Genomic DNA, 24036 nt, shown 5'->3' with positions numbered 1-24036 from the left:
GTTAGCGACGGTAGTTTAACTTAACGAATGAAGTATGTAATTTGATATGGATTTGTTGAACTTGATTGAAATTGTGTTGAATGTTCGATAGCAACATCCTTATTTGAATATGATCGTCTGTTTGTTTTTGATTAAATTCATACTGTATTCTTGGCGGAATGATTCATCGCCGAAAAGTCTGAGTACTTAGCATCAATTCATTCATAATAAACGTGTGATACTACTTTTAAAATATATACATCTACATATATGTTACAATTTACACACAAAAGACCAACTGTTACAAATATTGAGTATGTACAAATGTTCAATAATTACAAACAGTATTCAAATGCTAATCCTCCTCCTGTACCCTGTCTAACTGTGACGGTTTACGACGCCTCCTACGATAGTAAGAGGCCGTCGCATGACGCTTGGTTAGGGGAGGTGATTGATAATGTGATGATATGGCACCCTGCGAGGACCCGGCATTGTAGTCCGGGCACGTTAAGTCAACCTCCTCAAGATGAACGTCGGGGTCATGAGGAGATGACTCGTACGTTGTGATGTGGGGCGCAGTCACTTCAGGAATGAACTGTTGAAACTGCGTGCCTAGGAGTATGCCTTGGGCAATCTTCCGTACGGGCTCCTCTTGGGAGGAGCTGATGACTGATGCAATTCCCTGTGCCTGCAGTAAGACTTAATTATTAATGAAATGTATAACGTGTAAGTTCTATATATATGGATAATAATCAATGTTGAAGAATACTTACAAAGGACCAACGCGATCCATATGGCACATGCGGAGGAGAAAGTAGTGGTGGCGAAAATGCATCACGTCCCACATTTCTCATCGGTTGACCAATGAGGACATGCTCCCATGCCCAAAGCTATGAATTACCATTATAAGTAAGTTGGAACAAGTTTGCAGCGGAAGATTGATTATGACTAACTTGTTCGATCGCTCAAAACCAGACAATCAAGAACGAAGAATTTCTCGATCAAATTGACCGATTTTAGATGAATTCTAAGCAATCTTTAATGATTACTTATCCTGGAAGAAGACACTGATTCCCCTAAGGAATGCAAGGCCTTAATCCTCACAATTCTCTCAATGATCAACGTGATCCTTGAAAGTATGAATCTGTGAAGGCTTGATATACTCAATCCTCTCAATCAGAATATGGCAAAACAGAGACAAACACCTTGTTATCTGAATGATTACTAAGAACGTAGATGAATTAAAACTGAATAATATGTTTTACAATGTGAAGGAGAGCCTTATTTATAGAATTGGCTTCCATCCTCTAACGGCTTACAATCAAGAAAAAGGGCGTCTAACTTCTAACGGTCATATTAGACGTCTAAAAACGGAGTGTGCTAAGAATTTGGGAACATCCAGCTGTTCCCTACCCTTCTTCTTTTAGGTACAAGATTATGTGAGCTTTCCTCGAGGCTGGACCATGTATATTCATAGTATTGAGTAACTGTTCCTCAGCTCTTTGTATATCAGCTTTGTTAACTCTAGTTGGTCCTGGATCAGTACGCTGTTCCTCTATACTGTTCCCAGTATCAACCTTGTGTTGGTCGTATGCAGAAGGTGTACTTGTTGCATAAGTAAAATTAAACACAAAAATATGTAATAAATGAAACAAAACGGTAACATGAAAACTTCGTATTACCTGCAGTATTATCAGGGGCCCAGCGATCTCCTTCACGTTCTTCCGTGAAGCTTCACAAAGCCTCCTGTACAGATACGCAAGGGCTGCCGAACCCCAGCTGTATCCGGAGATGACCTCCCATGGCGCATCAAGCAACGTCAAGTACAATAGTTGTACCCGGTTGCCAGTCTTGTCGGAGAACAAGACAGCACCAATCAGATAAAAGATATACGCCTTAGCGTATCTCTCAACGGTGGCGTCATCAGCACCTTCAGGGAGGTGCGAGAAGTTCTGTGCAAGCCATGTTACGCGCAGGCTACTCCCTTTGGTTACCTCTGCCGGAGGTCGAACTCCTAGTAATCTATGGACTTTGTCTAGAAGGCTTTCGAATTGGCGTTCATCGATGCACACGGCATGTCCCTCGATGGGAAGCCGTGTAAGCACAGCTACGTCAAGTAATGTGACCGTAGCCTCACCTACAGGTAGGTGGAAGGTATGAGTCTCATGGCTGTCACACATGGCTCGTAGCCCCCACACAAGACAGAAGCACGAAACTTGGTATCCGGGTGTCTTACATCAAAAGAAGGTTATAGAGACTTCCGGAATCATCAAGAAGGTTCCGGAGAACACTAGAAGGTTCCGGAGAACTCTAGAAGGTTCCAGAGAACTCTTGAAGGAGCCTTGTAAATATCTAGTGTCTAGAATTCTCTAGGCAACTCTTGTACATACTTTAGAGTACCTTAACACTTGTAATTGTGTAGAACTCTCTAGAAAGATGTAATCTAGATCCCTCCATTTGAGGAGGTTAGAATGTTCTAGAAGTAGGACAAGTAGTAAGGGGTGTTGCCTATAAATACCCCAAGGCATTCATTGTACATAACTTGAGAGTTCACTTGTAAAGCTTTCCTTGTGCAATACATAAACCTCACTTACATTTCCCAATTCTTGTGTCCCTACTTCACATCTTCTTAAAGTCTTAGCCAAATCCACACAAACACACCAACTACATCATTTAGCAATACATCTTTGGGGGTTTGCCTGACTTGTCTTACGACGGGAGTGTAAGCAAGTGGCACACGTAAGACTAGGGAAAGAGTCGACACGTGACAAGTGGTATCAGAGCCAGGTTGGCTGTATTGCTGTCGGGTTGAGTAGTTGTTCTAACGTTTGTGTGATAATGGCATCGAAGGACAAGGAGAGTGTTGTTCTCTTAGGAGAGGAGTCACAAACCACTAGGAAGACCTCAAAGAAGGATCTTGAGGCAAGAGTGGCTAAGTTGGAGATGAGCCTCGGGGATGCCCTCGACGACATCACTAAGCTTGAAGAGCGGGTCGGGGCTTTGGAGGACAAGGAAGATGAGGTAGCCCAAAGCCTTGTGAATCAAATGGCCGAGGTGCTACGCTCTGAGATGGGAGCCATTCGTGACTCCCTTGGTGGGGAGCTCCAAGCTGTGAAGGAGCTCGATGAGTCCCTCAAGGGGGACATCACCTTGTGCAAGGCGGCGGTGGCCGGGGGTGCCATCGTTCAGGAAGGCCTTAAGATAAAGATTCCCGAGCCGCCTAAGTATTATGGGAAGCGCGATGCTAGGGAGCTCGACAACTTCCTATGGAGCATCGAAAGGTACTTTGATGCAATGCGGGTGAACGATGATTCATCCAAGATAAACACCGCCACTATGTATTTAGGGGACGATGCCATCCTATGGTGGAGAAGACGCGAGTCAGATATTAAAAAGGGGACTTTTACCATCAACACATGGGAAGAGTTCAGGACCGACTTCAAGAGGCAATTCTATCCAGAGAATGCGGAGGAGGTGGCCATGAAGAAGCTTCGGGGGTTGAACCATACAAGTACTATTAAAGAGTACGTGAAACAATTTTCATCCCTTATGTTGGAGGTAACGGAGTTACCCGAGAAGGCACAACTTCTCTACTTTATGGATGGTCTACAACGATGGGCCGAACAAGAGTTAAAGAGGCGTAATGTACAAACGCTTGCTGAGGCCATCGCAGCAGCTGAGTCCTTAATTGAGTACAAGCAAGACTCAAAGAAGGATAAAAGCAACAAGCAGGGCGGTGACAAGGGGAAAGGTGGGGGAGCAAAACCCACCAAAGACCGCGGGAATGGGGGAGGCAAGCCATTTGAAAAGAAGGACAAAGGGAAATTCGATTCCGATGGCAAGCCTAAAAACCGCGATTGCTTCTTGTGTGGAGGGCCACACTTTGCAAGGGAATGCCCACAACGGCAAAAACTCAATGCCATGGTAGCAGCACATGAGCAACACTCCGGGAAGGAGGCGCAAATGGGGACGTAGCGTCTTCTTAACAGCGTCAAGGCTACGATGGAGGAGCCCAAGGGGGGAGGCAACGTAGTAAAGGTGAGCACCCTACCACGCTCTAAGAAGTCTCCTCTTATGTTTGTTGAAGCCATGGTGAATGATAAGGCTTCTAGGGCACTCGTAGACACGGGTGCTACCCATAACTTTGTGGCCGAGGGAGAAGCCACAAGGTTAGGATTGCGCTACACCAAGGAGCCGGGCAAGCTGAAGACCGTCAACACATCACCGACGCCCATTCATGGTGTTGCAAGAAGTGTCCCCATTCGTTTGGGAGAATGGAAGGGGACTATTGATCTCACCGTCGTCACTATGGACGACTTTTCATTAGTACTTGGCATGGAGTTCATGGATATGGTAAAGCCATGGACCTTGGAGAAGGATGGAACGATGACCATCTCAAAGGGTTGTGTGGCCTGTTCCATCCCAATCAATCGGGAAGAGGTGGAGGCCAAGATGCTATCAGCTATACAACTTAAGAAAGGAGTTCAAAAGGGACAAGCAACATTCTTGGCCACACTCGTTGAGAAAGAATCTCATGGGTCCGAGATTCCTAGTGAAGTTTCGGAGGTCTTAAAGGAGTTCAAAGACATTATGCCTCCGGAACTGCCGAAGAGGCTTCCCCCTCGAAAGGAAGTTGATCATGTGATCGAGTTAGAGCCGGGGGCAAGGCCTCCAGCCATGGCACCTTATCGGATGGCCCCTCCAGAGCTTGAAGAGTTGCGGAAGCAGTTGAAGGAGTTATTGGATGCGGGATTTATTCGACCTTCCAAGGCACCATTCGGGGCACCAGTGTTATTCCAGCGCAAGTGTGATGGGTCATTACGCATGTGCATCGATTACCGAGCATTGAACAAGGTAACCATCAAAAACAAGTATCCAATTCCTTTGGTTGCCGATCTTTTTGATAGGCTCGGTAAAGCTAGATACTTCTCTAAACTCGATCTTCGCTCGGGGTATTGGCAAGTGCGCATCGCCGAAGGGGATGAACAATAGACGGCATGCGTCACTCGATATGGGTCCTTCGAGTTTTTGGTGATGCCTTTCGGACTCACTAATGCCCCAGCAACATTTTGCACTTTGATGAACAAGATCTTTCATCCATTCCTTGATAAGTTTGTAGTCGTCTATCTCGACGATATAGTCGTGTATAGCGACAATTTGCAAGACCATGTGGAGCATTTGCGACGGGTGTTCGAGGTCTTGCGGGAAAATGAGCTCTATGTGAAGAAGGAGAAATGCTCGTTTGCTCAAAAGGAGGTATCTTTCCTTGGGTACCACATCAAGGACGGGAGGATCATGATGGAGCGGGACAAAGTGCAAGCCATCAATGAGTGGGAGCCACCCAAGAATATCTCGGAGCTTCGTTCTTTTCTCGGGTTGGCTAACTATTATCGAAGATTCATCAAAAGCTATTCGGCAAGGACGGCGCCATCAACCGATTTGCTCAAGAAGAAGGTACAGTGGCATTGGGGGCCGGAATGTCAGGGGGCATTCGATGATTTGAAGAAAGCAGTCACCGAAGAGCCCGTCTTAGCATTGCCCGATTATTCAAAGCCATTCGAACTCCATACCGATGCATCCGATTTTGCCATTGGTGGGGTGCTCATGCAAGAGGGGCATCCCATTGCATACGAGTCGCGCAAGTTGAATGATACGGAGAGGCGTTATCCCATTCATGATAAGGAGATGACCGCCATCATTCATTGCTTGCGAATATGGAGGCACTACTTGCTTGGGAGTCGGTTCACCATCATGACCGACAATGTCGCAACAAGTTATTTCCAAAATCAAAAGAAGCTTAACCCCAAGCAAGCTCGTTGGCAAGACTTTTTAGCGGAGTTCGACTATGTCATGGAGTACAAGCCGGGCAAAGTTAATGTCGTTGCCGATGCTCTAAGCCGTAAGGCTATGCTAGCTAGCGTAAGTAGTGTGGCTAGCAACCTTCTTGAACGGGTCAAGGAGGGACTTCTTCAAGATCCTATAGCCAAGGGACTTATGGAGTTGGCCAAGGAAGGGAAGACACGGCGATTTTGGGTAGAGGGTGATCTTCTCTACACTACGGGGCGCCGCATGTATGTGCCTAAGTGGGGCAACCTTAGGCGCGAAATCATGAAGGAGTGCCACGACTCTAAGTGGGCCGGGCATCCAAGGATGCAACGCACTATGGCACTCTTGGAGGAGTTGTATTATTGGCCTCATATGAGGAGTGATATTGAGGCCTACGTGAAGACTTGTCTTGTGTGCCAACAAGACAAGATCGAGCAGCAAGTGCCGGCGGGACTTCTACAACCTTTGCCTATACCAGAGAGGCCATGGGAAAGTGTTTCGATGGATTTCATTTCCGCCCTACCCAAGTCAGATGGGTGTGGTTCTATCATGGTGGTGGTCGATCGCTTTTCCAAATATGGGACATTCATACCGGCACTACGGGATTGCACAGCCGAGCAAGCCGCCAAGCTATTCTTTAAACATGTTGTTAAGTATTGGGGACTTCCTCGGAGCATTGTCAGTGACCGCGACCCACGATTCACCGCAAAGTTTTGGACGGAGCTATTCAAGTTGATGGGGTCAGGTCTCCATTTCTCTACAAGCTTTCATCCCCAAACCAATGGGCAAACGGAGAGGGTGAATGCCTTGTTGGAGCTATACTTGAGGCACTTTGTGAGTGCCAACCAACGAGATTGGGCAAAGTTGATGGATGTAGCCCAATTCTCTTACAACTTGCAGCGGTCTGAGTCGACGCAACAAAGTCCTTTCGAGATAGTCATGGGGCAACAACCTTTGACACCACAGGCGATTGCGTCAGGCTATACGGGAAGTAGCCCCGCTGCATATCAACTTGCCAAGGGGTGGCATGAGCAACTAGACCTTACCAAGGCATACTTGGATAAAGCGGCAAAGAAAATGAAGAAATGGGCGGACAAGCATAGGAGGCCGGTCGAGTTCCAAGTACGGGACTTAGTCATGGTCAAGTTGCTACCACAACAATTCAAGGTGTTCCGAACAGTGCACAAGGGGCTTGTGCACAAATATGAGGGACCGTTCCCGATACTACGTAAAGTCGGGAAGGTATCGTATCAAGTTGAGTTACCATCGAAGCTCAAGATTCATCCGGTGTTCCATGTGAGTATGCTCAAGCCCTATCATGGAGATAACGAGGATCCAACAAGGGGCGTGTCACAACGTGCACCTACGGCAGTTGTGACCTCATTTGACCGGGACATCGAGGAAATCGAGGCTAAACGACTCATCCGACGAAGGGGTGTGCCGAGTTATAACGAATATCTAATCCGTTGGAAGGGACTCCCGAATAGCGAAGCAACGTGGGAAAAAGAGGACGACTTGTGGCAATTCCGGGACAAGATCGAGGCATTTGAATCTCGGCCTTGACGGGGTCGTCAAGGACTTTGGTGGGGGAGCATGTCACGCATGGCTCGTAGCCCCCACACAAAACAGAAGCACGAAACTTGGTATCCGGGTGTCTTACATCAAAAGAAGGTTATAGAGACTTCCGGAATCATCAAGAAGGTTCCGGAGAACACTAGAAGGTTCCGGAGAACTCTAGAAGGTTCCAGAGAACTCTTGAAGGAGCCTTGTAAATATCTAGTGTCTAGAATTCTCTAGGCAACTCTTGTACATACTTTAGAGTACCTTAACACTTGTAATTGTGTAGAACTCTCTAGAAAGATGTAATCTAGATCCCTCCATTTGAGGAGGTTAGAATGTTCTAGAAGTAGGACAAGTAGTAAGGGGTGTTGCCTATAAATACCCCAAGGCATTCATTTGTACATAACAACTTGAGAGTTCACTTGTAAAGCTTTCCTTGTGCAATACATAAACCTCACTTACATTTCCCAATTATTGTGTTCCTACTTCACATCTTCTTAAAGTCTTAGCCAAATCCACACAAACACACCAACTACATCATTTAGCAATACATCTTTGGGGGTTTGCCTGACTTGTCTTACGACGGGAGTGTAAGCAAGTGGCACACGTAAGACTAGGGAAAGAGTCGACACGTGACATGGCGCCATCGCTCGACTAAAGCCGTGACTAGCGCCCGATCGACTCTCCCGTACGCGATCAGGTGGAAGTCATGAAACCTCGCAAGCTGAAGGTACGGGATGATCCTTGCGTCAATGGCCCACGGAGCTGAATCGGGATGCCTGGTGTATATGGTCTCCGTGTCGGACACCTAAATCCAAATATTATGTTAGCTTCAAGATAAAGTAGTGTGAAGTACTAAATTCAAAAGGGGTAAGTTCAATAACCTGTATATTCCATAGCACACTGCTCTTGTGATTCGCCTGCATCGTAAGGACACTATGGTCGAGAGGGCCTGGAGCTGCTGGATCCATCTCTGCTGCAATTCAACAATAACTAAGCGTTATGTGTTGCAATAAATAATTAATTTATTTATTTGTTTCATATAGTCAAATACATGTACTAGTTGATCGAATAAAACCATTCCAAAAGCATACAACGGTCACACGAAATGAATCCATTTCTACAACAGCACATACAAAATCAACATCACCATCATGTTCATAAATATATGACCACTATACATTTTAAATTCAACAAAAAATTCTCAAACAAACTTTTAATTATGAAGATCAAGGTAAATAACAACTACATTCGACATTTTCGTAGAGTTTAAGTGTAAATGACCACTAAACATGACATACATTTTGAAATCAGCACCAAATAACAAAATTTAAAATAAAAACGTACCTCAATAAGCTGTAGATCAACAAGAATTAGTTAATTGCAAGCTTTTGAACCTACATTAATGTGAAAGTTGATTAAAATTCAGTAAAACCAAAATTGAAAAATAAACCCTAATTTTTCGAAAATATGAAAAAAAAAACACAAAAAAAACCTTAGGTCGATGTAGGATGATTACAGAACTAATTAGTGGTACAAACTTCAAATTTGATGACTTTAGTTGAAGGATTGAATGTGATTTTAATGGAGGAATGAAGAAGAAGAAATCGTAAAAGTTGAAGTAATGCGCGAACTGAAATGAGGAAGAAGGACTGGAAAAAATTATAAACCCGAAAGTCGCTGTTAGTAACAACGACTTAAGGAGTTGACTGGTCAACTCCTTAAGTCGCTGTTACTAACAGCGACTTTGGGGTTTTAATTTTTTTTTTCCTCATTCGCTGTTACTAACAGTGACTTATCCAAACCACTGGTTTGGATGTACGGACGTTTATTTTGAGAAAAAAATTTTCACGAAGCTTATTTTGGAAAATAAGTTGTTTATTTGTCTTATTTTTTTCACCAAAGCCCAAGGCCCATTTGTCGAAGAATGAAACCATAGTTAAAATCGGGTTATCTATCAATAAATAGAAAGGGATTCGTTTAGAACCATAAACCCTAGGAAAGAAAACAAGGCCGAAAAATAGAGAAACAGAGTGCAGTTGCCCTCTCTTGTACCTGATTTTCCCTTCCGCCTTTCTGATTTTCTTCCACCATGAAGGTCTTTTTTTGAACTGACTTAATTCTCTGTGATTCTGTATATATTGGGTTTTAACTTTGTGGTTTTTCGTGGAATTTGCAGTTCAACATAGCTAACCCTACCACAGGATGCCAAAAGAAGCTCGAAATCGATGATGAACAGAAACTGTAAGTATTGTAAATAAATTGATTTGGATCTGTAAATCTTGGATTATGATCGAAGGCAAGGATAGTTTTTGTTTAGTAATTGGATTTTAGTTTTGTATTTGTGAAATGATTTTTTTTATTTCTGATGTGATTTCATAAGCTATGATGTTATTTAAGGGTTTTTTGTTTGAGATTTTGTATGTCTACATTTGTATTTAGCTGTATTTTACTTTTGGGTGGTTCAGTAATCAAACTGAAGGAATAAATACGTGTATAAGCATTCCATTATAATGATATTGAATATTCATGATTGAACGAGGATTACTTGTCAGATAATCAATTTGATGATAGACTTAATTTGATGATAGGCTTAATTTTAGGCTCTGGTTTAGTATTTAGGTTTTGATTTTGTGTCGGTTTCTTAACAATCTTACTAAGGTTTAAGGCAATAGTTTACGTTGCTGGGGCGCTTTTCTTTTTGATTTAGTGCTTCCAGCCCTTTGCGTTGCCAATAGTGACTTGAGCTTACCAATGATTGCATCATTGCCTTACTTGTAGTGGCTTTGTGCACTCGGGTTCTCATATACTCTTTTAAGACTTGGACTTAATTAGTACTCCTTCCGTTTCAATGACTTTCTCCCATTTTAGTTGGACATAAAGTTTAAGAAAGTAGAGGGAACCACTATAAAGTGGTACATAATTTGCTATGTTATTAGTAAAGGACAAAAAAATGGAGGGGACCACTGTAAAGTAGGGCAAAATAAGGGTAATATTGTAAAGAAAGATCTAACAAATAAGGAAATAGGACAAAGTGAGTGAAATGGATGAATAAGGAAATGGAACAAAGTCATTGAAATAGAGGGAGTATATGAATTTGGATATTGTGTTAGTTAAATATCCACCTTACAAAGGTTTAAGGCAATCGTTTGCGTTGCTGGGCCACTTTTCTTTTTGATTTAGTGCTTCCAGCCCTTTGCGTTGCCAATAATGACTTGAGCTAACCAATGCTTGCATCATTGCCTTACTTGTAGTGGCTTTGTGCACTCAGGTTCTCATATACTCTTTATGATTTGGACTTAATTAGTATATGAATTTGGATATTATTTTAGTCAAATATCCACCTTACTAAGGTCTTAGGCAATCGTTTGCGTTGCTGGGGCATATTTCTGTTAGAATTAGTGCTTTTAGCCCTTTGCATTGCCTAGAGTGACATGAGCTAACCAATGCTTGCATCATTGCCTTACTTTCAATGGCTCTGTGCACTCAGGTTTTCGTACACTCTTTGAATTAAATGTGAACGTTATTAATTGAATCAGAGTTCTGTTTTTGATGATTACATTCGTTTGTATTTTTAAGATTTAAACACTTGGGCTTCATTAGTATGGTAGTTTTGGTAGTTAGACTTGGGCTTAGTTATTTATTTTAGTATCTATGATAACTTTGTTTTCTGACTTGTTACCTGATAAAATTCATTCTTGAACAGCCGAGCCTTTTATGACAAGAGGATCTCCCAGGAAGTTAGTGGTGATGCCCTCGGAGAGGTAAAAAGTTTTGTGTTATACTTTCATACATTTTTTGTTGGCATCAGGAGACTAATATGGATGATTTTCTTATGTAGGAATTCAAGGGTTACGTCTTCAAAATCATGGGAGGATGTGACAAGCAGGGTTTCCCGATGAAACAGGGTGTGTTGACTCCTGGAAGAGTTCGCCTGTTGCTCCACAGAGGTTTGCCATCTCAACTTTTTTACCCAACGTTTCAATGCTAATGCCAAATCAGTAATAATGATGGCTGGCCTGTTATGTATTGTTGGGTAGTTATGTGATTCATCATTCATGTTTATCTATTCTTAATTTATGAACTTGCTACCTGCAATGCTTGCCATTTGTAGGAACGACCTGCTTCCGCGGTTATGGTAGACGTGATGGAGAGCGTCGCAGGAAGTCTGTCCGCGGGTGCATTGTAAGTCATGACTTGTCTGTTTTGAACTTGGTTATTGTTAAGAAGGGTGAAAATGATCTTCCTGGGCTAACCGACACTGAGAAGCCAAGGATGAGAGGTCCCAAAAGGGCTTCCAAGATCCGCAAGCTTTTCAACCTCTCCAAGGAGGATGATGTTCGCAAATATGTCAACACATACCGCAGGACATTCACTACCAAAACTGGTATGAATATCCTAGAAACTGAATTTGTCAATTTTGGAGGACATGATGTAGTTGACTAAATTCATTGTCATTTTATTGCCAGGCAAGAAAGTAAGCAAGGCTCCTAAAATCCAGCGTCTGGTTACTCCATTGACACTCCAGAGAAAGCGCAGAAGAATTGCTTTGAAGAAGAAAAAGATCTCTAAGGCCAAGGCTGATGCTGCTGAGTACCAAAAGCTCCTTGCCTCAAGGTTGAAGGAGCAGAGGGAGAGGCGAAGTGAAAGTTTGGCAAAGAGAAGGTCTAAACTCTCTGCCGTTACCAAGCGTACATCTGAGGCTGCTTAGATTGATGCTGTTCTCTGTCATTTGGGCTTAAACTATTGAGGTTGCTTTTAAGTAGTGTCTTCACTTGAGATAAATCATGCTGATTTCTATGTTTGAAAATTTTGTTGTCTTAGAGACCTACTGAAATTGTATGTGGTCTTGGATCAGAAGGGTAACATGCTTGTGGATGTGTGTTAAATTGAAGTTTCTCAAATACTTTGTTACTCCCTCCTATTCATCTTAAGTGTCCCATTTACTTTATGCACTCTATTCAATGCACTTATTCAATCCTTAATATATCGAGTTATGTACAATTAAAAATTATAAAAAGTTGATATTAATAATCTTTACATCAAAACGGATCAAATAAGATCCCACATGATTATATTTTAACTTATAGATTAATAATAAAATGCAATTTAAGATTGATAGATGAATAATGTCTCAAAAGTAAATGGGACATCTAATGTGAATAGGAGGGAGTATTAAATATCTTTATATCTATACGTAGAACACTTGGAAAGTATTACTTTGCAATCCAAAATAGCTCCTTAATGGTAAAAAGGAAATTTTTCATGCAATAATTTTACTTTTGATCTATTTTCGTACAATCGTTAAAAAAAAAAATAAAACTAGCATTCTTTTGCATGCGCCATCTCCCAGTCTTTTCCCATTTTTTTCCGTTCAGATGTGGATTGGATGGGGTAGGATCTATTTTTACATGGCTTAAGAAAAGAAATATAGTTGGAGGATAAAATAGCTGAAATTTAACCATTATCTATATGTATTTACTATTTAGACTTAGGTATGAGCAAGGGTACAAGTTTCTGTTTGGCATATTCTTTTTTAAAGTTATTTGCCTATGTTTTAAATATCACGGGTTCGCATTTAAGTTTAGTCCCATAAAAATTTCAAGGGTTGAGAGTTGAATTGACTAGACTATTAGATCTTTTTCAACAATACCAATTTTAGTTTTTCACATTTTACAGATTGAAACTGTTTTTTTTTATAAAACCAATTACAACTCAAAATCTAAAATTTTCACAAAAAGAATAATAATGCTATTTTTAAAATAACAATTTTAATAATAATTTTATTACTTACAAAAATTAATAGTAAAAGTAATTAGTTATATGATATTAAAATAAACATAATACTAATAACTATCAACAATATGTTAAATAATAAAAGAAGACATGAATTAAAGAAAATAAATTTAATTAAATAAATGCTGTAAATGGAAACCATAAGATGTTTGACTCGAGAATAAGTTTAAGAAAATAGAGTACACAGGAGGTTTAAATAGTTACAATAAGATAGAATTAGGCTAAATAAAACCTAAATTCATACAAAAATTAGAATGTAAAAACATGACATAAACCACTTTTAAATTTAGTTGAGTATGTAAAAATATACGAACTTGACAAAATTACCATAAATTGGAAAATCTGGTCAAGTTTGATGATACCCGACCAGATCTTGAGCTGGTGTATCCCACCATGTATTGAGGAGACCCGGTTAGATCCTCTTAATATGAAGCTACTACTATAATAATGCAGGATATCTGATCGGGTTTAGCAATACCCGATTAGGTGTAGGCTTTTTTGGCTTGCTCCTTTTTTATTCTTAGCTTTTTAGCTACTTCAATAAAGATTTTGAAAAAAAGGTGATAGCAAAAAATTAGATTTCATTAGAGAAACCATCATGAAATTTGAGAAATTCACCTTATCAACTCAATTTTTATTTTTTCGCCACTCCTATTTAAATTAATTTAATAAAATGATAAAAATGCCCTTGGTTTAAAAATTTTTAAATTTGTATAAAACACTTCAAACTCACTCAATAACACTTTTATCACTTCAAAAAACACAAAATCTACACATAAAATTAATCGGACCTAAAGTGCAATTGAACCTAGGAGGAGTCGTTAACAAAAACTCGAGATAATTTCTATTTTAATGTAATTCAAAATTTTTTAAAAAAAGTGCGACTCGTAATTTTTTTTTTAATTTTGAAATTCCTTTTGTTTATTTAATTTATTTTTTAAGTTATTATTGTTTAATAAATGTTGTAATAAATTATTTTAGTTTAATATATTATCATATGATAATATTATTATAATAATTAGTTTTGAATATAAATAATGTATTTAAATGTTTAATTATTTTTTAATATAATAATAATATATTAATTAAAATTTAGTTGTCAATAATTTTTTAATATAATAATTGTTAATAAAATTTTATTTTAGTTGTTTAATTATTTATTAATATAATAATTGTTTATATGTGTGAATTATCTTAGTTGTGAATAATTTATATGATTGTAAGTGTTTATTAAATTAATATTGTAAGCGTAATTAAAATGAATATAACTTAATGTATTTTTTTATGCTTTTAATTTTTTATTAATAGTTTATTAAAATTTGAAAATTGTAGTAAATGGCTGAAAATCAGGGAAAAGAAAAAGGCTTTTTTAGAGGGTTATTGACGGGAATAAGTTCTAGGCCGAGTTTACTGAGAGGGGTTCCCCATAAAAGGGGGGTTACGGGTTCTGCAAGGCGAGCCAGGCAGCCAGACATAGTTAGGCCCAACGTTCGAGTACCCTAGACCATGTGCATAGTCGCTTTGAGCGCCAGACTAGCCTGCGTAGTAATACGAACGGCTCAGGTGATGATGATACTAATTACGACGAGTCTGTCAGTCGGTCAGGATGAGTCTGTCCGGCATCCTGTTGATTGGACGCTCGTCAGAGGGAATACCGGTCAATTTACGATTAGAGGGGATGGCACGGCTGATCACGCAGGACTCAGCCAGGTTGAGGATGCGGCTCCACGGGGGAGGAGCTCACAGTCCGCTGATATGGACTGGTGATCACATCACCCCAGCCCCAGGGCCTTGTTCACACCAGTTTAATACCTAGCTACGGTGGACACGTAGCGAAGATTGTATTTGATGGATCGGAGCGCACGTCTCCGATTTTGGATTTTCGCCCTAGGAAGAGGACGTTGGAGGCGATCATCAGACTGCGGGACATGTCTGATGAGCTGTGCGAGGTGTTACCTACCATTCCTTTAGGTCGTCTGTCATACATAATACACCATCACATTGATAGTGCTCTTATTACGGCCTTTGTAGAGAGGTGACAGCCTGATACCAACACCGTCCACATGCCATGGGGGGAGATGACCATAATGTTGCACGACGTGCAACGCATTTTAGGAGTTGGCATTGACGGTTCACTTTCCGCTGAACCTGCCGATGGTGACTGGACGCTTGGCCTGGCCGGTCTGTTTGGGGAGCCAATTTCGGAGCTGCGTAAGAAGGGGTACTTCACCAGCGGGAGCATTAACGTTGGTGAAATGTTGCAGCTATGCCACCGTTCTCAGTCTCTAGAGACTCAGATTACTACGAACTACATGGCTATAGTGGGTTCCACGCTGCTGGTGGATAAGACTAGAGTCGGGTTGCGGCCTCACCCTATACTTGCTGATCAGGATGAGATTTCTTGCGTTTGATTTACTAACATTTATTCACGAACTTAATTATGGAATGAATACTATAAATACAATTAATAAAATGAAAACAATAAATACAATCAACGCGTAGGCTACACAACATTGTACTATGGAGTATCTAAATTAACTGCATCTTCGGCGGTGTTATTATGTTGTGGTCGTTTTACGCCGCACAGTTTATTCCAAAGTGATATCCTGTTGCGATACTGTCTCTCTAATATCTCTACATGAATTGTTAGCTACTGCTCTCCAATTTTGCTGGACTAGCAGCAGTGGAGATGAATCATCGTTCATTAAAAGCTGAACATAATGATTCCCGTTCATCCAAAGAATATGTACAAGTTTATTAACGCCATGCATTCCCCCTGTTCTCCTTACCGGAAACACTAAACAATTATACATTAGATTACCATCGGTAGAGCCATAATACGCAATTGCAGTGTTGAGAAACGTTGCTGCATAATACAATGCTGTCATTTCCATCCAGTGACTGTACGGGGCAGGTCCTTTGCTATGGGAAAAATTCTGTATATAGCATTCTCCACCAACTCTGCTGATAGATACACGCGTGCATATTGATTTCTATGCGTTTCCATTTCCAAACTCATTACACGTCGTAAAAGAGGTCATGCCTTCTAACTATGTGACGACAATAGCTCTAAATCCACAGTTTTCGTCACCTATAACATCAATTTAATCAAACAGGTTCAGCGGAAGAATATACGAAATGTGATTTGGCCATGGAAAAAGTGAAAAATCACGACCTGCTGAACCATCTTAAAAAATAACAGCATATTAATATCATTCAATTGATCTAAAACATATATGATTATAGGAAAGGAAATACGGGTACCAAATAAGTTGAAACTGAAGTTAATTCAAAATGACGATTGGTTTGATCGGTTGCTAGATCTCCCGCGTGATGAAGATCTGGATCCGCGACCCCTTGAGGATGATCTACTGTACTCGAACGCACTTTTGTTTCTCCCGAGGGTTCTAATTGTCGTTGGTCTTCCCTTTCTTGGTGGACTTGCTTGTGGCTCGGTATATCGGTATCACCAAGGTGTAGTTCATGTTCAAATACCTGAGACATGCGTCGTACAACTGCGGGGTCGGCTTTTAAAACTTCATCCGCCAACGATTAAAAGTACTCTTTATCATCGGCGTTTGCGTGCCGTACTTCTTCGTTGGCGTCTTCTTCTGCCTTTAAGTACTTAACGTTTTCCAAAAGGGATGTATATCGTCCAAGTACAATGAACCATGAGACCTGATTGACAAGTAACAGTAACACGCGCAGGGTAATCCGTGGGTTCATTAAAATACACAACCGCATCTGTCAAAAAACATAAATCCCCAAGTTTAACATCCGGTTGTGCTCCAACATCCCCCACAACCTCCTAGTCTTCACTCCTTTCTAATTGCCCCATTGTAAGCCTCTCAAATTTACTCTAAGTAATTTTCCTAGTATCTAACTAGAATTTTACTAAGTTTATGAGTTTGGTTTTAATTTTGTATGATTGTCATTGAATCTTGTTATAGGTAAGAATTTGATTGATGATTTGAATGTACTTATGAATTGCGTTTCTGAAATATGAACTAAAAGTGTTGAACTTTGTATTATTTTAATTGAATCTTTTTGCGGGTAAGAGTGTGTTTGCTAAATTTAACATATTTATGACTTAGAGTTTGAAGTATGAATGAAAATAATGGTTGTGTGCTATTTTGATGGTGTCTTAGTTCATGAGTAACTTTATTTGTGATGAATGTGGGAGTTTTGTTAGGCATGGTAATCTTAATTGGCCTTGTTGAAGTAAAAGAAATTATTAATGCTGATGACAAGTACTCTCGTTAGGTTATCAAAGTTATAAATAAATAATATTAGTAAAGCTATGAACATAGTGTCAACTTATTGAGAATTATTAAAGTTACTTGTTAAGATGTCTTGATTTTAGTTCTTTCGTTCTAACCTTGGAGAATATAATAAATGATATGGTGATGTGATAACCTTAAGAATCATCCTTGTCGTCATATTAGCACTACATTAACATTGTAAGATTAGAGTGTGAATTGATATGCTATCTTAGGGTAGCTTGGATTGATATAAGTCTAATTGGTTGATGTAAAGGAATGATTCACACGATCCTTTTTCTCTTAAATTGATGGAAAGACCTATGTTGTGTTGAGTTAATGATTTTGACTCATATTGAATGAGTTGTGTGCGTGCTAGAGTAATCAAAAACTCATGTTGAATGGGTAATAGTGGTTAATTGGGCATTTAGTTTGGTATGGCAAAGTAGTTAAGGGAATTTACTAGTTCTACTCATAACTTATATAGGTGCCCATTTCATAAGAGGAAAGTAGAGCCTTAGTTGGGTGATTTTGTGGCTCTTTTGGTCGTGTGATGACGCTTACAGGTACGTACACACAGTAACGAACCCTTATATGCAATTTTATTTAAGACATTATTGTTTATTGTAATAATATGCATTACATCAAAACTATGGGATACTAGTAAGTACGCTTTATATGAAGAGTTATCGATTATGAAATTCTTGCGCTTAGAATAGTTTAGAGAATGAGAGTGTTAGTAGAAGGCGGGGACCACCCCCTTATTTGTTTAAGAAATGGATTATGCCTTACGTGGAGTTAGAATGACTCCTTTATAGGTGAATTTCATATTTTGTTTGAGTGGTTCAGTGGGTTTCGGCGTTCTGCTATCCCAGGGCGCTCATTAATAGTCGAAAGCGGAAGTTATTCCCATTTGATAAAGTATTAGATTATGATTAGCTGACGTGACTCAACTGGATTATGTTCGGTTGATTTAGTAGTCCCCTAGATGAGATCCGACAGGATCGCCATAAGGGGGGTATGAGCATGCCTAGGTCATTGGGCGCAGGATGGCCGATACCGCCCCTTGACCGAGGTGTTACTATACGGGCCTTACAAACCCCAATATGGTGGTCTCTTCACTGGTTTAGTACCTCAGTTTGTTAGTTTTTCCCGAAGGTAGGACCCGAGAGGGTCAGCTGAAGGGGGCATGAGCTCATACTCACTGGATGGCCGATAACGCCCTTGGCCGCGTCACTATGCTAGGAAGTAGAGAAAAGATCCACTGATAGAAAGTTATTCAGTGATAGAAAGTTTATTCATTGATCGAAAGTTATTTAATGATAGAAGGTTCATTCTTTGATAGAAAACTTACACATTGATAGAATGTTTACTCATTGATAGAAAATTTTTACTCATTGATAGAATAGTTTATGCTAGTGAGAAGTGTGCCTAAGTTAAGTTACCTCAAGGGTATGACAGACTATGATCACACTTACCTTAAGATAGACAAGCTCTATAAGGTCATGTGTTAGGTATCCTGTTAATGCCTTGGTTGAGTTGATATTATGCGTGTTTTGCAAGAGTTTATGTTTTGCGAAGAGGAGCGTGAAGACCTGCATTCTACCTAAGAACACATGGTTCGGGTTGGAATGGACATAATGAGATTAAGAAGTATAAGTGGAAAATAAACGGTTACTATCTGTGTTTGTGTTTTATGAAATCCTCTTACGTTGTTGTATAACGTAAATGTTATCTAGTAGTTGGCCTTATTATATTTGATGCTAGTTACCGATGTGTACGTATTTGTGTTTATGTTTGATTGTTGATGACTTTCTATGATTGTCCTGCTATGACACATTGGCCTTTTGTCTAATGTCGAGCAGCAAAAATTATAAACTATTTCATCATATAATTAGACTAGAATTCAACTATACATTTATCTTATTCCAAAAGTCAAATGTCATCAAAATTCTTCATGAATTCTAATCTTTAATAATTTCCATCGATATGATCTTATAACACATCATCCAAATCTTCTACTTCCTTCTCCAATTTTTGTTGCCTATGTTTGACAACGTAAGAAATCCATAAATCTTGAACTTGATCAATGCTCTCCTGAGAATAAGTTGAAGGAGCCTTAGGGGAAAACTGCAAGACATTAATAATACATTAAAATTTTATTAACCCAACTTATTGCAACAATAATTTGAGCGAAAATTTCGGCAGAGTCTCCTTTGTATATAGGACAACCCCCAAATTGGGAAACAATGAAATACATCATAACTTGTCTCAATAACTAATCAAATAATATATTCCCAAAAAAATCAACTGCCCAAAAATAAAATATGTCAAACAAATGTCAACTTTGAATCACACTCTCCCAATCTATAATACTTATCAGGGGTGATTTAGAGGTTTGTATGCAGTCAACTAACTCTACTTTTGGTAACCATCTTGCTGTTAGAAACATCACAACAACATGTAATCATAAGACCTATAAATTGCAGCCAAGAAAGAGAAGGTGAACATTGATGCCGAAAATCCAATCAATCAATATTATATCCAAATGTCATTGTGTTTCAATACCAATATCATAATGTTTGATATGAATTTTTGACGAATACTTACCTCCTCCAAAATCAATTGTTGCCTACTTTCAATAGTCTCAAGCATATAACAGCATACATAATATCCATAGTATTTGGCGTCTTGAGGTTGACGAGGACACTATTACATGAAATCAAAACAAACAAACGATGAAAAAATAATTAGAACATAGAATTTGTCATAAGTTTAGAACATGTCTAAACAATAAAAAAAAAATTACTATAAAAGAACCTTACTTTTAGTTTGTTCCAACCAACTTTAGGATTCTTTTTAAATTTTTTGAGATCCTTTCGATGGACCATGCTAAACTTCACAAGCCCCCTAGTCATTTACATATAAAATGATTAAATAGATAGAACCTAAATAAAATATCAAAGTAAAACCATTTACGATGCAATAGTATAGTACTTACTCATAAATAATTTTACGAGCATTTTCACGCACTTTATTTTCCACACTAGCAGGATCTAACCAATAAAACAATTCTGGTTATGCCAGCTGGATACAGTCGTCAGAAGTAGTTATAATAATGAGTAGATATAATGTCTTGTAAGTAAAAGGGTAGGCCAAAATGTCTATATATAGGTCAAAATCTCTTCTTTTCTCTTTCTTTACATTTGTTATAGGCGTGAATCCCAACCATTTTGGGTGTCAAAGAATATAATATGGCATGACCAACTAGAGGAATACAAAAATTAGAGAACAACAAGAATAATTAATATCGTAATGTACATCAAGAAAAGAAATTATCAATTAGTTGTCTGCCCCCTAATATAAAGTCGAGTACACCTTAATGTTATGAAAATCAAGGTTCACCTTCCGCAATTTGTCAAGGGCGCCACTAGTATCAAACGTTTCATTTCCTTGCTCATCCATTGTGACAGCAGCAAGCTTCGCCAAAGTAACACCACAAGCAAAAGGATGTCCATAATTACTACCAACAGAAACGATATACATAAACAATCCATAAAAAAATTTGTCTCAAAAGGATTAAAAAAACAGTTAGATATGAAAACACGTTAGCTTTATCATATAGAAACTTGATAAGTGATGATGCACCTTACGGTATCCTCATATCTAATATGAACATTGCTAATTGTGATTTTGAGATTTCCAATGATGGTGGCTATAAGAGACCCAAGCCAAGAATTTCCTGCAGCATGCTGGAATAAACAAATTGTTAACCAAAATTAACAAATGCCGATATAACACAACTTAGAAGCCGAAGTTGACACTCCTTAAAAAGAACTATTGCTTGCAAAAAGCAAAAGAACACATTGTAATGACAAACAAGAAAAGTCATATATAAACATTTGTGCATATAAATTGAACACAGACAAAGACAATAATACTAATGCCAATGAACCAAAAATATATGGATTGCAATCAAAGCCATGTGAAAAAGATTTTGTTATGTTTGAACTTTGTGTGGAAGGAAATGGAGGGATAACATTCCTCCATTTCCATCATTTAGATACCAAAACGGAAGGGGATGACAACAAAAGGAGGGAATTGGAGAGGAAAATCCTGTATATTTAGTACTAAATATTGGAAAGATTTGGAAGGTAAACTCAATAATCTTCCACCCCTCCCCTCCCCTACCTAAAATGCTTTAGAAACGCACCATAAAAATAAAAAAATAAAAAAATAAAAAAAGAAGCAAGTTAGTCATTCTTAAGATCTTATACTAATCCAACTAAAAAGTCAAAAAAAATATGCAAGGGCTCGAAGAGACTTGATGTAGAATATAGCAAGCACAACAGAAGAAAATAAGTAGAAGGTTCATAAGTTAAATAGGGGGAAAAGGAAAAAAAAATCGATGGTAAAATAAACTACACCGATAAGTGATAATACAAAAAAAATGCCCAAATAATTTAGGTTGGGGAGACATACACTTCCAAGCTTTGATCTAGACATTGCTTCAAGAGTTGTTGCCTCGGATTCCTGGAGAAAAACATATATTTATAGAGATATCAAATAATTCCTTCAACCAGAGAAATAGCTGGACCATTCTGGGCAGTTTAACGATATCCATAACAGAAGGCAAATACCCTGGCTAGAACTATAATATTTACAAAAACATTTCACCCAAAAAAAACCCCACATAGGGCCTATTCTTTTCAACTGTACTCAACTCAACTGAACTCACAAAAACTGAATAATGATCAAAATAAGCAAAAGAGAATATAAATAGTTGAATACTCAATTGAAGTACTTATTAATAATTAACTAAACTGAACTATGAGACGAAGTTATCAGTATCTAACTGGACAAAACCAAAAACATGTCAAAAACAGCATACCCTTAGATTTAGTGAATGAGCAATCCTCCCAAAAAAGAATAAATGAAGGGCTAGTGAGGGATATGTTTAGAAGTTTTAACCAAGGGTTTTTAAAGTAAAATAAACAATCAATAAAAGGGATTATGAGGAGTCAAGCAATGTTATGATACTTCTCAACATCGAAAGTAGATACACAAGTTCTTTCCAACTCTACCTCCTTTCACCCACACAAAAGTTTACAACATAGAAGTACATATCAAAGGGTCCTGACATTGATCTGGTCTTTAACAGCTTTTGTATTCTTCTTGTGAACAAAGATGAAGCCACAAAGACAAATGATGATCCCAATGGCACTACTGTGTATTACATACTAAAGGAAATATATTAATTTCCCCCAACAAACCAGAGAACCATACAACATTACAAACTGGCTTAACAGTTCACACCACCATTTGACCACCACTGAGCACAGTGTAAACCACTCAATGCAGCATAAACATCATTACCATAACCAAATCAACATAAATTTTATATTTATTTTGATAAGAAAATTATATTAATGGAGCAAAAAAGGTACAATAACCGATGCCAGAATTCTTGCTTTGAATTGAACAATTCATGGACAATTCAAGAATCTTACCTCAAGAAAGTCGACAATCGACACTACAAGAAAAGTCGTTTTTAGCAACAAAAAAAGTTGTTGCCAAAAACCAGAGTTCGTGAATTTGTAACAAAAACTTCCTATTTCCATGACAATGAAGGAAAGTGTAACAAAAATATACATATTTAATAACCAAGCAAGTAGAAAAGGACATAAGTACAAGAACAAGCTACAATGATACATGCCCACATCGTATCTAGACGTAAGTACAAGTACAAGGTTATCATCATCTTTGCTATTCAGTTTCACGGATTAGATTTTGAGGCAAACAATACCAGAGGAAAACCTAATTGAAAACTGTATTCTGCTCCACTGCCATTAATCAATCCAATTTCCAGCAAGATTAATACAAAACCCAACAAGATTAATATTAGGATTTAGGATAAAGAGTGAAAATACCTTAAACAAAATCAAAAATTACGATTTTTAGGGATTCTTCGATTCGATTCGAACAACCCACAGCCCACAGGGAAGCAGCAGCCAGCAGTGCAGCACCGAGTTCGAGTGTTCGTCTGTGATGGAGGAGCAGCCGGCGGTGGCGTGGTGCGGGAGTGCGGCAGCGAAGGTGGAGGAAGAGGTGTGTAGAGTTTTTACGGTTAGAGTTCTTTCACTGAGAGGAGTGAGAGCAAGAGAGTTGATTAAGAGGGAATTGAGAGGAAAATGGGAATTCGAGTGTTCCTGTGAGGCTATTACTCTGTTTTCGAAATTTCTTTTTTTTTTTAAGAAACAAAAAAAAAATTTCATATTCTTTAGGACAAAATAAATTTTCATATTATTTTCAATTTGGCGGTTTTTTGGTGTAAAATTTTTAAGAAAAATTAAGAGAACTTACTAGTAGGAAATTAAGGAGTTCTCTTTGGTCAAGTTGTGGGTCAAAGAGATTAACAAAGAGAACTGCTATGTTAAAACATTGTTTTCTTTGGTCTAAGAGATCTCTTTTCTATTTAGGAGTTTTTTTTATGCATGTTCCCTTTTAACAAAGAGAACTGCTATGTAAAAACATTGTTTTCTTTGGTCTAAGAGATCTCTTTTCTATATAGAAGTTCTCTTTATGCATGTTCCCTTTTCCCTTTTTTGTAGTACCT

General features: G+C 38.8%; 2 protein-coding genes across 8 annotated transcripts; one reads left to right on the top strand and one right to left on the bottom strand.

Annotated features, from left to right (window-relative positions):
- The first annotated feature begins 9322 nt into the window (after positions 1 to 9322).
- LOC130802938 (40S ribosomal protein S6) lies at positions 9323 to 12291 on the top strand. The gene is made up of 6 exons (XM_057667063.1): positions 9323 to 9463; positions 9545 to 9609; positions 11072 to 11129; positions 11207 to 11315; positions 11480 to 11752; positions 11835 to 12291. The coding sequence occupies exons 1-6, from the start codon at positions 9458 to 9460 to the stop codon at positions 12074 to 12076; spliced, it is 753 nt and encodes a 250-aa protein (XP_057523046.1). The 5' UTR covers positions 9323 to 9457; the 3' UTR covers positions 12077 to 12291.
- Positions 12292 to 18832: 6541 nt separating this feature from the next.
- LOC130802928 (intermembrane lipid transfer protein VPS13-like) lies at positions 18833 to 23618 on the bottom strand. Of its 7 annotated transcripts, XM_057667051.1 has the most exons (8): positions 23351 to 23618; positions 21903 to 21953; positions 21069 to 21172; positions 20826 to 20943; positions 20422 to 20476; positions 20246 to 20330; positions 20031 to 20129; positions 18844 to 19550 (listed from the first exon to the last, which is right to left on the bottom strand). In XM_057667051.1, the coding sequence occupies exons 2-6, from the start codon at positions 21924 to 21926 to the stop codon at positions 20320 to 20322; spliced, it is 312 nt and encodes a 103-aa protein (XP_057523034.1). In that variant the 5' UTR covers positions 21927 to 21953; positions 23351 to 23618; the 3' UTR covers positions 18844 to 19550; positions 20031 to 20129; positions 20246 to 20319. The 7 variants fall into 7 exon arrangements, with proteins under 7 accessions (XP_057523029.1, XP_057523032.1, XP_057523031.1 ...); XM_057667053.1 differs by having other exon boundaries at positions 18838 to 19550; positions 20246 to 20507; XM_057667047.1 differs by having other exon boundaries at positions 18840 to 19550; positions 20246 to 20476.
- Between the last annotated feature and the right edge of the window lie 418 nt (positions 23619 to 24036).

This window comes from Amaranthus tricolor, chromosome 16 (genome assembly GCF_026212465.1).
Source record: "Amaranthus tricolor cultivar Red isolate AtriRed21 chromosome 16, ASM2621246v1, whole genome shotgun sequence".
NCBI classification, from domain to species: domain Eukaryota; kingdom Viridiplantae; phylum Streptophyta; class Magnoliopsida; order Caryophyllales; family Amaranthaceae; genus Amaranthus; species Amaranthus tricolor.
This window is presented reverse-complemented; position numbering and strand designations above follow the sequence as displayed.